Here is a 15,884-nt window from a genome sequence, read left to right on the forward strand (position 1 = left end):
ACAGAGGAGCCTGATAGGTTATAGTCCGTGGGGTCGCAAAGAGTTGGACACGAATGAGTGACTTCACTTCACTTTACATCACCTGTAATTGCCTAAGATAAGATTCACCTGGAGAGCTTTTAAGTATTGCAGATTTTTATCCGCGAGTGGTCACCCCAGTAGGGCTGGCATCTGACAGGGAATTGATCATTTTAAAAATAGCTCCATGCGGTTTTATCTCCAGATGGCTGGGGAAATGCTGAATATTCATTGGAAGGACTGATGCTGAAGCTCCAAAACTTTGGCTACCTGATGGGAAGACCTAACTCATTGGAATTGACCCTGATGCTGGGAGTGATTGAAGGCAAAAGGAGAAGGGGGTTGCAGAGGATGAGATGATTAGATAACATCACCAACTCAATGGACATGAATTTGAGCAAACTGCGGGCGATAGCAAAAGACGGGATCTTTACTGGCTGTAGTGTATGCTGTCCCAAAGAGCTGGATGCAACTTAGGGACAGAACACCACCACCACCACCTAGAGGAGGCAGGTGCTGCTTGCTTCCCCTTTTGGTCCTGCTTACAAGTATGAACCCTGCTACTAATATGAACCCAGCAGTTCCTGGAAGAGGGTCCCTGCTCACTTCAGGTCTTCTTAGTCAAAGTGCCTTCACATCTCTCCGAACGTCAGCTTCCCTAAATGAAAAAGGTTTGAGAGTGTCACTTTACCGTGCTATCTCAATCTGTCCTCAGCCTGTCACAGGCCCAGGCATAGAATGCTGGTCTAGGGGCGCTTTTCTTCTGGGAGCTGGCGGGTTCGACACACAGAGCCCTGGCCCCAAGACCCTCAGTGCCCGCGATGATTCTGGGTCTTGCCGTATCGTGGACTACAACTCCCAGCATACTCCAGCCCCGCCCTCATCCTGCCAGGTCTCGCGTGAAGTGACGCCGCCTCGGGAGAGTTTATCAGGGAGGCTGCCGGCGGCTGGTATCCTGTTCTCCCTCCCAGGTTGGCGTCTGGGACCTTCTGTGTCGTTACAGGCACAGCGCCGCTCACACCATGGCTTGGATCCGGACTGCGCAACAACCTTTCGAGAGACGTGGGTCTTTGGAGCCTCTTTAGTCCCAGGCCGCAGGCAGCTCCGCGGCGGCGGCGGACGGAAAGGTAACTGGAGGATCCGGGCCTGGCCCCCCCGGGGGCTCGGGCTCCGCTGTTTAGGAGGGGCCTGGCCCCCATCCCCCGCCAGGCCCGGGCCTGGGGCCTTGTGGTGCCCTCACTCAGGCTGGCTTACTCAGGCTCGGAGCTTGGCTGGACCGCTCTGTGCAGCTTTCGCTCCGCCTTCTGGCGGCGGGGCGGGGCGGGGGTGGGGGTGGGGGGTGTCCTCCCACCGCGGGGTTCCTCAGCGATGACGCCCCCGCGGCCCCGGCACCGGGCCTCGCCTCTACCAAGCCGGCCTAGTCCTGGACCACCCCTGCTCGCCTTCAGCTCCCCAGCCTCCTACTTGCCTTGCCCCGGGGAACCTTCATCTTAAGCCAGCCCCTGCCCCTAGTCTCCGTAACCTTTCTTAGCCTCGCCGGGTGGAAGAGGCGGTTGAGTCAGCCCAGGCCTTTCGCGTCTGGGTGGCGTTGTCTTGCATCTGGTAAAGGAGAAGTCAGCGCTCTGCGGGCCGCGGGGAGGGCCGGGCCCCGGGAAGTGAAAGGGGAGGTGGCCTTGTCGGAACGCTCCCTGGGCTCCGAGGTTGACGGAACTTTGGCTTCTGCGATGCTCTTTACTTTGCCGTCTGAGCTTCATCAGGATGCGGGGGGGGGGTGGGTCGGGGGCAGTGTAGCAAGTTGAAAGCAAATAACGGCTCCCTCAGAGCTTTGTTTGAACTGCTCGGTGAAATGGGGCTGAAATCTGCCTTACAAGATGGGCCACTTATCTGTGACCTTGGACAAGTCACTTCTCCTTTTTCGTTTCTTCTAAAGTGTGAATAAACAATGGACTGCTGCGAGGGTTAAAACACGAGATAAGCGTTGTCTGAATGTCGGTCAGTACTAGCAACAAGGAATGAATTTATTGACTTGATCCCTAGCCCCTTGCCGTGGGTCAGGTTATTTTGACCCTGAGCCCTAATTTACTGAAAACTGAAATGAGTATAGTATCTCTTTTTAGGTTGTTATGGCAAAGACATGAAACACAGGGAGATGTTTGGCAGACTCTGCAGGGCTGTGCCAACGCTGGTTGTTTGTTGTTCTCAGAACCTCTGGGATGGATGGACTCTTCCTGAGCAGCTTTGCTAATTTGCAGCAGCTGGACGATGTTCCTCATTAATACCTGCCTGTAGGCATAATCGTCACATCATCTCTCTCTGGTAAGGGGACCTTTTCACTGTGCATAGTGTCTTTGTCATATCACGGGTGTTAAGATCAGTGACGGTACGCTGAATCCTTTGACTTTATCCTTTTTTTTCTCCCTTGGCATGTTTGTCGCTCATCGGCTCTTTGACGTGTTAAAGCCATAAAGCTCTGTGCCTGTTGGAAGAACAGCATTGGGGCTAGTCTTTGGTGCTCGCTGTAAGAAAACACCCTTTGTTATTTTTACTAGGTGGCGGGGAACTCAGCTCAAAGTCTGTGTAGGAAAAGCGCCTGGATCCCAGTCTTTCAATGGCTTCGAGACAACCAGAAGTGCCTGGTAAACTTAGTTCTTTTTGATAAAGTTATGTTTTACCCTTTAAGGTTTTAAACTAGACAGAAACCACTTTTTCTGGACCAGATGTTAGTAGTTACTCTCTGCCATTTAGACTTACTATTTAAATGATGCCAATCTATTATCTTATTAATATAATCCTAGTAAATGATTAGTATTATCTTATTATCACATTAAATTTTATCTTATTAACCCACCCAGGGTGTGAACCCAGCATCTAACTTGAAAGAGTACCCTTATTGCACTTAAGGGTATGACAAATTTGTCACTTTCTTATGTATCAAATCAAAATTCAGAAAAGTTCTTGTACCAAAATGACTTAAACTCACCCCTTTTATTGGTGAGGAGGAGGTAGGAGATTGGGAGGAATGAAAGTCAAAGCAAAAAAGACACCAGCCTGACTTCAAGGCAACTTGAACTTAGTTATGAGAATATTCAGTGCAACATTTAGTGAGTCCTGGGTTCTTTACCGGGTGGTAATTTCTGGGTTAGTGAAGTCATTGATCCTTCCCTGGACTGTTTTAGTGGGAGGGGTTAGTGATTTTAAAAGTCTGAATCACTCAATGTTTAAAACAAATTTAAAATCTGTCCGTTACTATCCTGGCTGCTCTGGGCCTTCGTTGTGGTGCAGGCTGCTCTCTCCAGTGCGGCACCTGCAGGCCTGCCTTGGTAGCTGCGGCCCGGGTTCTCTAGCTAAGGCCCGGTAATGTGTGGGATCTTAGTTCCTGGCTAAGGGTTGAACCCGCGTCCCCTGCACTGGAAGGTGGGTTCTTAACCACTGGACCACCCGGGAAGTCCCTGAATTGATTTTTGATTCTCAGTATAGATGATAGTGCCTGTCTCTCAGGGTTACTGTGAAGATCAAACATAAAATAAATGGAAATTGTGAAACAAAAGTTAATATTGAGTAGTTACTTACTGCCCAGAAAAATTTTTGTTTTCTATTTATGGGAATATGTGTGAAAGTCGCTCAGTCGTGTCCAACACTTTGCAACAGACTATGGAATTCTCCAGGCCAGAATACTGGAGTGGGTAGCCATTCCCTTCTCCAGGGGATCTTCCCAACCCAGGGATCCAATCCAGGTCTCCCGCATTGCAGGCAGATTCTTTTCCAGCTGAGCCACTAGGAAATATATTTCCTCATAAATACTACCTGACTTTATTATTTTTAGGAAGGCTATTGGGATGTCTCTAAGATGTTTGTGAAATTGCTCCCAAATTAAGTGGAGGGATAGGAGTCTCCCTTCTGTCTTTCGATACGATTCATCCTGAGTCTCAGACTTCCATCAGCTTGTGCTTCAGTTTGTCTTTCGCTGTGGTTGTGCTGACCGTAAACTCCCCGTGGGCGTCTGGGCCCCAGGGTTGCATGCACCAGGTTGCTGCTTGTGGGGTGGGTTGCATGGAGGGTGTGACTGCTGGCTGATTTCACCTCACACTTGCTAGTGGGCTGTTGTTTTTAACTGTTCTGTGCCTCAGTTTCCCAGGCTGGAAAAGGGGAAGAATATCTGCTTAATGAGGATTAGAAAAGATGAGGGATGTATGCTTGACAAGGAAGGGTACTTGGTGATTGTCATTTGCTTACGTGTTTGTTTTGATTGAGATAATCCACATACCATACAACTCAGCCATTTTAAAGTGAACAGGTCAGTAGCGATTTTTAGTGTAGTGACAAAGTTGTGCAACCATCACCACTAATTCCAGAATATCTTCCTCACCCCCAAAAGGAAGCCTTGTTCCTGCAGTAGTCAGGCCTTATTCCCGCTGTGGCTCCTCCCTCCACCCAGCTCCAGGCAACTACTAATCCTTTCTATGGATTTGTTGGTAATTGTTACAAATCGTGATAATAAGGGTAACTGCTTGTCCCCCTCTGTTTACATAGAATGTCTTTGCTGGTTTGGGACTCAACTGCCACACAGGTTGATGTCTTGGAGAGAGTGGTTGTGTAATTGTAGCAAAAGGAAAATGTCAGCCTGAAGGCAGGATCTGGCATTAGTCCTGTTTGGAAAGGATCCGCAAACAAAGTGAACTTTGCTCCCTGGTCTGGCAGAGCTGAGCGCGCCCGTGAAGTGGGAGCCTGCGTCAGGGTGGGGCGTTCCAGTGGGCGGGAATAGCAGGGTCAGCTGGCAGTGCTTTGAGAGACGATTGTCAGTAGCTTCTGGATGGACGTTGCCTCTGCTCTTTTGAGTCATAGGAAACATTTGAGACTGTTTTGGACGCTGCTGGACACCCAGCGTGTCGGGCATGTCATTGCTCTTGTTTTCTGAGGAGATGTAGGAAAGGCAGGATTTGCCACCTCTGAGCCTTCATTTACTCATCTATAGTATAAAATGGGAACAAGACTTCATGTTTTTTTGTGGGGGGGTGCGGGCCATGAGGGTTGTGGAATCTTAGTTCCCCGACCCTGGATTGAACCCGGGGCCTCAGCAGTGAAAGTGCCGAGTCCTAACCACTGGACTGCCAGGGAATTCCTAAGACTTCACATCCTCATTTTCGCCTGAGTTGAGATGCTTGGGATTGCCACGGGGGCGCTTCTGTGGCCTAAAGAATACAAGCTTTGAAATCAGGTGGGTTTGGGTTTTGATTCCTTACTGCACTTTGAAGTTATGTGACCTGGCTCAGGTAAATTGAATTGTTTGATTTGCTAATCCATAAAGATGGATTAGGGCTGCTGTGTGGGTGAAGTGGAGAATCCAAAGTGGCAGGCCGAGAGGAAGGGCTTTGTCCTGTTTGCTTACCTTGCCTGGGTTAGCTCTTCCAGAACCAGCTGCTTTTGCTTTGTCCCAGAAGAAGTGTTTCAGAGCCTTCCTGCCTACAGACGAATTTATTTAAAGCTACCAGTATGTTCAGCTGGTGATCCCATCCTCACCGGTGTCTCTGTTCTTAGCTCTTGAGCCTAGTGGGCCTCTAGGCAAGATGTCCCTGCCCATCGGGATGTACCGCCGGGCATTCAGCTATGATGATGCCCTCGAGGACCCTACGCCCATGACTCCTCCTCCATCGGACATGGGCAGCATCCCTTGGAAGCCAGTGATTCCAGAGCGCAAGTATCAGGACCTCGCCAAGGTATCTGACCCTGCCGAGTGCTGCTGGCAGGCCCCACCCCTTCCTTTTCCTTCCTCTGCTCCCAAAACTGCCGGTGGCTCCCGGCACCCAGCGAATGGGGCACCCGCTCATCTCTGTACGTGGTACTGTTCTCTGTGGGGTTGGTAGGCCTCTTTTCCTTTCTCACTCAGAACTAGAATGGCCATGTCTTCTCCCATTACCCGCCCTTGCCATTTCCACAGCATTAAGTCCAAGCTCCGTAGTCTTGGTCTGGCTTTGCATGATCCTGGTCCTCTGAACACCATGCCCCCCACATGCCGTGATCCAGCCTTGCCACTTACTAAGATTTCTTGTACTTAATAGGGTGTTTGATGCCTCTGAGTCTTTGCTTGTCACTGCTCTGATTGCCTGGAATAGTCCCAGTCCCCGTCCTGTCGTTCTGTTCCATCTGCCTGACAAATGGCATCTTTTGAGTCTTAGCTCGATCTCAGTCTTTTCTGTGATCTTTCTCTGTCCTACCAGTAAACTGTTCCCCTGCTTTTCAGGTCTCCGGTGTCCTTGACCCTGTCAGCACCCCTGCTGTGTTAGGCACCCTCCGTTAGCATCCTGGGGGCAGGGCCGCGTCTGATCTGCACCCCTCTGCAGCATCTGGTGGAGGGCGTGGCAGATGTGCTGCGCCACTCCTCGTGCGGTCCTGTCTCGGGCACCGGTCCCGTGGCGACCCCGGGGAGCTGCCTCCTCGCCGGCCCTCCTGCCGCAGGCACACGCGCCGCTCTGCGCTCGCAGCCCTCTGTGCAGCTGGGCTCACGGTTCTTACATGCTGGCTGCAGGCATGTCACTGGAGCCTCTGCTTCCTGACTGTCTCTCACCTCTGACTTCCCACGACCAAGGTGCCAGAAAGGTGGTCGCGCTGCCTGAATGAGCTAGGCCTGCCCAGTTCGGTGGCTCCTCCTCACCTGCACCTGCGGTCGAGCTGCAGTGTGGTCGTATGACAGCTCGGGTCCTGAGGGCAGGTAAAGCCCCCGTGTAAGCGGCCCTGGGGGTGAGCCCCGAACAGCCTGTGCCCCGCCGTGAGCCTGGCCTCACCCCCGAGCCAGCGTCTCGTGTGAGAGATGACAATACTTTTGTCACGGAGCTGCTGTGGGGATTAAAGAAGAGACAGCGGGGAGGCTTGTCCAGTCTTCTGTGTGGAGCCAATGCTGTGACTGCGGCTCCCAGCCCACCTCTCTCAGTAGAGCCGTGTCTGAGCCTTCCTTTCTAATGGGGGTGCCCCGCTCACCCACGCCCGCCCCGTCAGGCTCTCAGAATGGGGCGCCTCTTGCTGTCGCCATGAAGGATCCCCTGCAGCTCCAGGGCACGTTCCCCCACATTAGCCATCTACCAAAATCTGACCCAGTCAGTTGTTGAGGTGGAAGCGCTCTGTGTAAAAAGTGCTGGCAGTACCAGCAGAGAAGGGCCCTGGCAGCCTGCCTGTGGCGCCGAAGCAGCAGGCTCCCAGGACTGGAGCAGGAAATAAGGGCGGCTCCTGATGGGGCTTGGGGCTTGGATGGCGGCCCACCACCCTCTGCACCTGTGAAGGCTCCCGCTTGCTTCATGAGGCAAAGAACGTGCGTCCAGTCTTCGGCTGTGCCCCAGCTGGGACAGCTGACGTTTGGAACAGCCGCTGTCCACGGGGAGCCCAGCCCGACTCTGCGTGCATGCTTCCGCTGGTCCTAACTCTCTACGCCCTAGGCATCCACATCCCCACCCGCAGCTGTCCTCCCAAGTGAGGAAGCAGAGGTTTATTTAGGTTTTACTTGAGTTAGTTAGATCGTAGCTGAGAAGTTTAAATCCTATTTTGTAACAGGGATACAACATTTCAGTACTCCCTTCTTCTCCCCTCCTTTCTGACCATCTTTCCTCTCAGCTCCTTTGGAGAAGCAGAGAATAAAGAGGAAGCCCACTTCTCTGCTTCCAGTCAGAGCTGAGCACCGTGTCAGGTACTGAGCTGAGGGAAGGCAGCATGCTCCAGCTCGCTCGCGTGAAAGATGAGGCGCTATGGAGACTTTCTGGTCTGTTTTAAAAGACCATTATTGGACCTTTAGAGCCATGGCCCAGAAAGTGTGGTCTCAGAACCTGCAGCATCAGCATCACTTGGGGGTTTGTTGGAAATAACGTTCTTGAACCCTGACTCAGACCTCCTGAATCCCCTCTGGGTGGGGCCCAGCAGTCTGTTCAATAAGCCCTCTGGTGGATGCTGGCAGGATGTCGGCAGAGTTCCAGAACTACTTAGTAGATGCAGTGGTTCATCATGCAAAAGCAGGGATGGTGCTCGGGACACAGTCAACGCTTAGTAATAGGCGTCTGCATCCTTAGGGCCTTGGTAATATAGTGTATTGGACACAGTCTGGGACGACAGTAAAGCCTAGAGCTTCAGATTCTGGCTCTCCCACAAGTATATAAATACAGACTCTTTGTATCAAGTCATACGTGCTGTCTCTGTGCATCTAACCAGGTGGGGATGACAGCCCCCTTCACGTGTTTCCTCATGGATCTGATGGCTCCCGAAGGGGGGCTGAGGCTGTGACTCCCGTGTCTGCTCACGTACCCCGTCCCCTCTTGAGCAGGTGGAGGAGGGAGAGCCCAGCGTCTCCCCGCCTGCCCCGGCCCCGCCGCCGGCCACTGACAGTGCAGAGAAGGCCCCTGTGGTGAAGGCCAAAGCGACCCATGTCATCATGAGCTCTTTGATCACAAGTAAGCCTCTGCGCCCTCGGAATAGAGTCAAGTGGGGCGGGGGAGAGCTGAGTCCCCGCATCAGCTGCCAGGGGCTCTGCACGCCCGCCTGCCTCAGCCTGTCCTCAGCGAGCCCCGCTGAAGCCAGCCTGGCTGCCCAGGCGGCACCAGTGCTGAAGCTCCATTGAGGCGGGAGGTTGACCCAGTGCTCAGCATCGTGGTTCATTCAGGGCACTACCGCCGCTCTGTTGCTACAGCCTTGCTTTCCCCTGTCCATCAGTGTGGCCTGGGGCAAGTTGTCTTAACTGTGGCAGCTGTTTCCCCTCCATGAGGTGGGGGATCTGGCCGGCAGTAAGTGGCAGGGTTAGATAGCACAGTGTCAGGGGCCAGGGGCTGCTGCCGCTGCCGTCTCAGGCTCTGCTAGAGGAGGAGACCCACGGAGCCATCGCCCACCTGCCCCGCACTTACTTTTTTAAATTAAATGGCTCAGAGTTGTTCCTTTCCCTGGACCTTGAGGCACCAGTCTTTAGTCTTAAGAATATGTGATTTATGGTCCTGATAAAACTAGAAACAAGATAGCCTGAATTAAAAAAATCCTAACAAGTTATCTGAACTCAGTGGTTCTGGAGGGTCCTTCTAGTTGCTGTGGGAAGTTAACAGTCACTAGATACAGAGTCCTGCTTGTCAGCAGCAGCCTCTGCCAGGGCAGGGCATGTTGGAAGTCAGAAGCCCTTGTTCATGTGCTCTGGGAGGGCGTCAGTTAGTCTTGGGCAATTCCTGAAGAACTCACCTAGGAACCAGAAGTTCAAACTCTTACCTGGACTTTTTTCTTATTCACACAGAAATGCAGTGTTTGAATCAGCAGCTACTACTTGTATTTTGCAACCTTGAGAATGTGTCCTGGCAGTGTTAAGAAGCTCAGTCATTGTTCTTTCTGTGCAGTAGAACTTCTTTATTGAAAATAGAGGTTACCAACAGCATAAAACATCATAGAACCCCAGTATATATTATTATCACTCAGATACTTATTTGGCTTAGTTATGTCCACCTGTAAGTATATTTTTATATAATTGCAGGTATAATAAACCATTTTATTTTTTTAGTTAATACTGCCATGAACTTTTGATGTTGCTATAATCTTAAATTTTTTTTTTTAAGCCGCATTTAAATTAGTGTATTGTATTCACAAAGAAGTCCTTTCCTGCTTTTAAAATTTTAAGGTGACTACCTGGCAAGACTGGAAAACATCCTCATACATTTAGTGTGTGTGTGTTTTCCCTTGCTTCTGTTTCTGATGGAAATAATCTAGCCCCTTCGAAGGGGAAGAACTCAGTCCTGAAGGACCTGTGGCGTCTGCATTTTGGTCCACAGCTGCCGCATTCTCACCCATGAGGGGTGTATTATGTAGAGTGGACAGATGAAGCAGGAATTCCGCTGTCATCCAAGGCATCACTGACACTGATGATGAGATAATCAGATGCTGTGCCAGGCCCCGTGGCGGGCAGCTACGCACACCGTTGGAAGCACTGAGTCAGTAGACCTTGGCCAGTTCAAGGCACATTATTCTCTCTGGTTCGGATCTTACCGCTACCCTGGTGCCGTCTGGCCTAAACGTGGCTTGGTTTCTCTTTGGGCAAAGGTCTTAGAGAGGGTGGTGAGTCTCTCCGAGAAAGCTTTGTATTGGAGAGCTTGCACTGTTTCTGAATGTCAGCTGCCTTCTCCGTGTTGCATTTCTAAATATTAATACAGACAGTGTCCTGGGGTACAAGTGAGGACAGTAAGGAGTGCTTCCCTGGAGGCTCCCCGGCTGTCTCTCTAGCTTGTGTCAGGGAGGCTTCCTTCTGCTCAGAGGGGCTTTGTGGGAGATTCAGAATTGCTGCGATGCCGCCTGTCTGGGGGATGCCCTCTCAGACTGCCGGTGTGAGCTCTTGCTCCCGGGGAGAACGGTAGCTATCTGTTGATCTCCCCCAGGTTGCGATGGGAGGGGGGATGGCCATGACTATCATCTCCTCTGTCCCCAGAACAGACCCAGGAGAGCATTCAGCGTTTTGAGCAACAGGCAGGGCTGCGAGATGCTGGCTACACCCCCCACAAGGGCCTTACCACTGAGGAGACCAAGTATCTTCGAGTGGCGGAAGCACTCCACGTAAGCTTGTTCTTAGGAACTGAACACAAACCTCGTCATTTACAGCCTGAGCGTGGCTGTGGTCCAGGAGCTCCCAGCTCAGCTAGTTGGGGGTTGAGGAGAGGGGTGGGAAGAGGCTTGAATGAGGAATTGAGAGCTTGTTTAGTCCCCCTCCAGGGTGGTCGCACTTTAGCTGAAAGGTCCGGGGCTCTCAACCTCATTGTTTCTGCTTATCTGCCTATAAAGCTTGGGTTGGAGGGTCAAATGAGATTCTGGGCTGATCGTGTGAGCATGTGATGAACAACAGAGCCAACACGGGTCACTCTGTGTACTAGTGGGTGACCGAGGGTGAGAAAGGAGAGTTGGGAACCTCAACAGAGGTAACGCTGGGTGGGAAGGAGTGCCAGGTTCTAATTTAATTTTTAAAAAATTAAAATAGGGTAGAATTGGGATGATTTTGCTCTTTCATTTTTAAAATTGGAATGGATAAAGAATTTTCGGTAAGGCTTTTGTTGTTTAGTCACTAAGTCATGTCCGAATCTTGGCAACCCCATGGACTGTAGCCCACCAGGCTCCTCTGTCCATGGGATTTCCCAGGAAAGAGTACTGGAGTGGGTTATCATTTTCAGTTTCTCCAGAGCATCTTCCCGAGCCAGGGATTGAACCCACATCTCCTGCACTGGCGGGCAGATTGTCATTGAGCCACCTGGGAAGCCCCTTCAGTAAGGTTAATAATGACCAAATAATTGTATCAATAAAATAGTTTTAAGTGATTTTCTTTCAGGGACTATCACTTTATAATTAATGCTGCTTTTATCAAGCACTCATATTGACTTCATCTTACTAATCCTCTGACATAGACACTATTATCTGTATATTGTAAATGAAGAAACAGGGGTTTAGGGTTATGTATTTAAACATCCACAGTATCTGAACTCAAATCTCTGGATACCCTAGTCCCTGTGGATTCTTTCTCATATTCCAAAATCTTCTGAGAATCTGGCTCCTGAAGGGGCGTACTCAGAGGCATGTTATACAGTATACAGACAGAGGAATAATGTAGTGTTCGTGGCCTGTGGCAGAGATACAAGACCCTGTAGACGATGGTCGCATTTTGTAATGAGTGTCCCAGATGACTTTTGCACACTACACATAAAACTATGATGTGGGGGAGTCAGGGTTAGCTTGGTGTTCAGCTGAAGCTCTCAGACAAGACAGATGCTTCTGGAGAGGAGCACTGTCAACCTTTGACACTGAGAACTTTCCAGGGTGTCATTCTGAATTCAGTTGCCCAGTTCACTCCATGTACCCATGGGACTGCATCTGGCACATCCTCTGCATCCTGGCCATAGGAGTAGAACATGAGGATGGCTGAGATGCCAGCTCACACAGTTTCCCGTGCTGAGGATGGAGAGGATTCACACGTGGGCACTTAAGCGTAGCCTGGGCATTGGCATCCTAGCCACGGGGCATGGAGACGTGTGGAAGCCATGGCCCAGGAGCAGTGAGACAAGCAGGCTTGTCTCCCCGGGGAAAGTGCTGGTCTGTGGTTAGGCGTCTGTTTACTGCACCCAGAGCACCGGGTGGCTGGGTACGGGCGGGCGAGGTTCACAGAGGGAGCGTTGAGCTGGAGAGAGTGGCGTGCCGAGGCAGGAGGGGTGCTGAGGGCCCACTGCGGGGCTTCTGGCTCCTCCACTTACTGGCTGTAAATGTGCGGACGTCAGAAGCTCTGGTGTGAAGTTAGTACAGAGGTGTTTGAGATGTATTTGATGAAAACATGTTTTTAAAAGACGGCCTTTTACCTAGCATGGCAGAGCCTGAAGAATATCTGGCCTGTGATCCAGATGGTGCACCTGTTAACATTTCCTTTTCCTGAAGTTAGTGTGAAGCAGGTTGTTTACACCCTAACTAGCTGTTTTGTATCTGCTCTGACTTTTACAAAGTCTCTCTTCTTAACTCATGTGAGCAGAAACTAAAGCTCCAGAGTGGAGAGACAGCAAGAGAGGAGAGGCAGCCGGCGTCCACGCAGTCCACCCCGAGCAGCAGCCCCCAGGCCTCCCCTAAGCAGAAGAGCAGGTGAGCACCTCAGCGGGCCCAGCAGCCAGGGGCTCAGCCCGAGGCTTCCGAGTCAGGGGCAGGAGCTGGCGGTCCCTGGCCTCAGCAGGGAACACTTCTAGAGCTGGAGCAAAAGGATGTGTTACCTGGCATTTTATCCTTTCTCTTCCAGAGGCTGGTTCACTTCTGGTTCTGCCACAGCCTTACCTGGCCCCAGCCTTAGCACCATGGATTCTGGAAGCGGGGATAAAGACAGAAGCTCGGCCGATAAATGGAGCCTCTTTGGACCAAGATCCCTCCAGAAGTCTGAGTCAGGTAAGGCACCCTCTTCACTAAAGAAAGCAGCGTGGCGGGCATTTGACCATGTATGCTGGTAACTGCCGACAGATCTTGAAATCATCTGCTCTGTGGTTTACTTCTGCAGGAGGCTTTGCCATCCAAGCCTACAAAGGAGCCCAGAAACCTTCTCCAATGGAAGTGATGCGCGCACAAGCCACCCGAAGGGCGGAGGAGCCAGCAACGTTCAAGCCGCCCAAGATGGATATCCCAGTTATGGAAGGGACGAAACAGCTGCCACGGGCCCACAGCCTCAAACCCCGGGACTTGAATGTTCTCACACCCACTGGCTTCTAGAGCTTTCTGTCCTGGGGACTCTGCATCAAGGGTATCGAGCCCAGCTCCCTTTACCTTGGCTCTGACATAGGAAAAGTTTTGTCTTTGTGAAATCAAACTGAGGCTAGATGGAGACATAATTGGTTTTTGCGAAACATTAGTGCAAAGCTTGTCCTTGTGTGGAAAAGCCGTTTTGTATTGCTTTAACGTTAGACTAAACTTGAGCAGTGGTATATGGGGACCTCCCCAAAACTTGGACCACTGCTTACTAGGTGACTGTCTGCGTTGTTCCAAAACCAAGGCTTCAGGATTCCTTCACCGTGTCCAGGTGCGCATGGGGACCATGGCGTGGGGATGTCCGCGGACTAATACAGGTGACTTCGGCCCTCACAGCTGTGCTGGCGCCGGTCTGGTCAGTCAGGGAACCCAAGGCCTGCTTGAGATCTGGGTACAGCTAGGAGCCAGCCCCGGCAGGGACCCCCGGTTTGTGCTGGCACCGGCGTCTCCTCACGTCCTGGGGGACCTCGTGGGCCCCTGTGTCCCACAGCCAGCCCTTGCTGTGGTACCTCTGGGGCCTGTGCTGTGGGAGGGGTGCTTCTCTTCTGCGTGTCACAGAACAAACACTAGTCTTAACACAGCCTTTGTTGCACTGTAAAGTGACATTAATTTAGCTTCCATTTGGTTGAAAACTTCCTAAAGGAGAAAATTCAGTCTACTGGCTTGCTATAGATAAATGGATGTTAAACTTTTTAAAAGAGGTGGCAACTGCAGTTCGAATATAGTCTGGAGGTTCATGTGAAACTAGTGTCACTCTATTTTGATTTTCTTGTTCAGGCTAGGGCTTGAAAATGTTTTTCCTGGGAGGCAGGAGAATTAAAAAATTTCTGTATGCAATCATTTTCCCCTCAAATGAGCCTCCTACCTCTGTACACATACCTCGCTGAGGAGAGGAACCGGGGAGGCCACTCTCATTTCTCTTCACTGCACACGTGCAGCCACCGTCTTGAGCGCTGTCTCCCGTCCCTGCTGTCTTTTGCTTTGGACGGTATTGTGTCTACACAAGGAGTCGAGCTGACCTTCCCCCAGAGACCCTGGAGTCTCAAATGATCAGAATTAATTTATTCGTGTCTTCCGTTATGCTTGTATCTCTTACTTGTTTTGACAATAAAAATCCTTACTACTTTCTCAAATATAGATGGAGGTTTTTTTCATTGTTATTCCATTCTGCCTGCTCAGTCATGAAGCCTAAGTACGATGAACTTGGTATTTTGAAACACCATTGCCTTTTTATTGTATCCTTTCCACATCAATTCTTTTGCAGCACACTCAGTATTTTTGTTTCTATCCCCCTTCATTACACTAGGTCTTAACAGACTGGCCACAAATAGGCAGCATCACAGGTCCAACATAGGATGTTTGTTTTCCATTAGGGAGACAAACATCTTTCTCTTTTGAAACAGGTTCTCAGTACCTTGAATGACGTAACATTGACGTCTCGAATTTTTTCAGCACATGGATTCTTTTTTTCACATCTTGAATGGAAATGTTAGACATATAGTGCATACAGTATTACCTGTTTCAAAAAAGTATACATAAATAATTTATTAAAAAATATATACACCGTGTGTATTTAACTCATATCTGAGAAGAGGCTAGGACAGGGTTGTTAAAAAAAAAAGATGTTTACTAAAGAGTTAGAAAGTTATCATAGCCTACAGATAAATAAGGTAGGTTTGGTCCTGTTAGATTTTAAACTACTTTCTATACTTCTGGGACTTCCAAGCAGTTGGAGGTGGACTTCAGGAGGTATTCTCGGTGTTCAGTGCCTCGGACGACCTTGGGCTGCTCTGGGCCTACGGAGAGGCCTCCGAGTCGGGGTTCAGGTCTGCGGCAAAGAAGAGCAGGAGCCTGAGGAGGTGCACCTTGTCCTGCAGCTGCGGGACGAGCGGCTCCCCCAGCATGCGGACCAGGCGGCTGCGGAAGGCCTCGATCTGCTTCTCCACGTCCACCACGGAGATATCGTCTCCCTGCTGGGGCTTGGGCTTGATTCTTTGATTATTAAGTCTTTCCGGTCAATCACTGAGCTCCGCAAGTGCTCTGCAAGAGGGAAAAAGTCAGAGGCACTGTTCTGTACGACTTTTATTCTATGACTGGGGAAGATGAAATTTGGTAGGTAGGGTCTAGGCAAAGATTTGTTGACGAGTGACTAGGCTACAAGTCAAAGGCCCATTTCTGAAAGGTCCTTTGTTCTGGTTCTCTCTGGACCTCAGGTTTTAGTATTAAAAAAAAAAAAGCCTTGGTTTTAGTTCTTTTTCCTTTGTTGATTTAGACAACGAACCTATATTAAATGAAACTATTTCAAATGGATATAAAATGGAGAACTATTCTTTGAAAAGAATTGCAAAGAAATACTAAGTTTTACGTGGTAAGTTTGTCCTGATTTTGGTTTATTGTAATTCTATTTAAAAGAATCCATTTTGTATGTATGGCAGGATAGACCAAATGAATAAATACATTCGTGTTGTTGAGAATAAAGCAAGGGTTCTCACTGTGGGAGAAAAGATTGAGTTAAGGAACAGGAAGAGGAAGAATTCTGTGGAAGTGGAAACAGGTATCAGTATGGACTTTTTTTTTAATTACATAATTTACTAGCTCTTGTCAGAAAGGGC

The 15,884-nt window shown here is 50.1% G+C and overlaps 1 protein-coding gene across 8 annotated transcripts; it reads left to right on the forward strand.

The window, feature by feature from the left end:
• The first annotated feature begins 927 nt into the window (after window positions 1–927).
• On the forward strand, window positions 928–14,409 carry LOC113888706 (putative monooxygenase p33MONOX). Of its 8 annotated transcripts, none has more exons than XM_027535733.1 (9): window positions 928–1,145; window positions 2,123–2,334; window positions 2,568–2,654; window positions 5,554–5,732; window positions 8,315–8,444; window positions 10,445–10,569; window positions 12,518–12,624; window positions 12,776–12,918; window positions 13,028–14,409. In XM_027535733.1, exons 3-9 carry the CDS (start codon window positions 2,627–2,629, stop codon window positions 13,234–13,236), a joined length of 921 nt encoding a protein of 306 aa, XP_027391534.1. In that variant the 5' UTR covers window positions 928–1,145; window positions 2,123–2,334; window positions 2,568–2,626; the 3' UTR covers window positions 13,237–14,409. The 8 variants fall into 8 exon arrangements, with proteins under 8 accessions (XP_027391534.1, XP_027391532.1, XP_027391531.1 ...); XM_027535731.1 differs by having other exon boundaries at window positions 2,136–2,334; XM_027535730.1 differs by having other exon boundaries at window positions 2,222–2,334.
• Window positions 14,410–15,884: the final 1,475 nt, after the last annotated feature.

Source organism: Bos indicus x Bos taurus, unplaced genomic scaffold (genome assembly GCF_003369695.1).
Source record: "Bos indicus x Bos taurus breed Angus x Brahman F1 hybrid unplaced genomic scaffold, Bos_hybrid_MaternalHap_v2.0 tig00001128_arrow_arrow_obj, whole genome shotgun sequence".
Taxonomy (NCBI): Eukaryota; Metazoa; Chordata; class Mammalia; order Artiodactyla; family Bovidae; genus Bos; species Bos indicus x Bos taurus.

What these genes read in the sequence shown, in the direction of transcription:
- LOC113888706 (XM_027535733.1), top strand. Translation starts at nt 2,627, where the DNA reads ATGGCTTCGAGACAACCAGAAGTGCCTG. An exon ending in AGTATCAGGACCTCGCCAAG is followed by an intron (nt 5,733 to 8,314) that starts GTATCTGACCCT and finishes TCCCCTCTTGAG; the next exon opens with CAGGTGGAGGAGGGAGAGCC. An exon ending in CCTCCAGAAGTCTGAGTCAG is followed by an intron (nt 12,919 to 13,027) that starts GTAAGGCACCCT and finishes TTACTTCTGCAG; the next exon opens with GAGGCTTTGCCATCCAAGCC.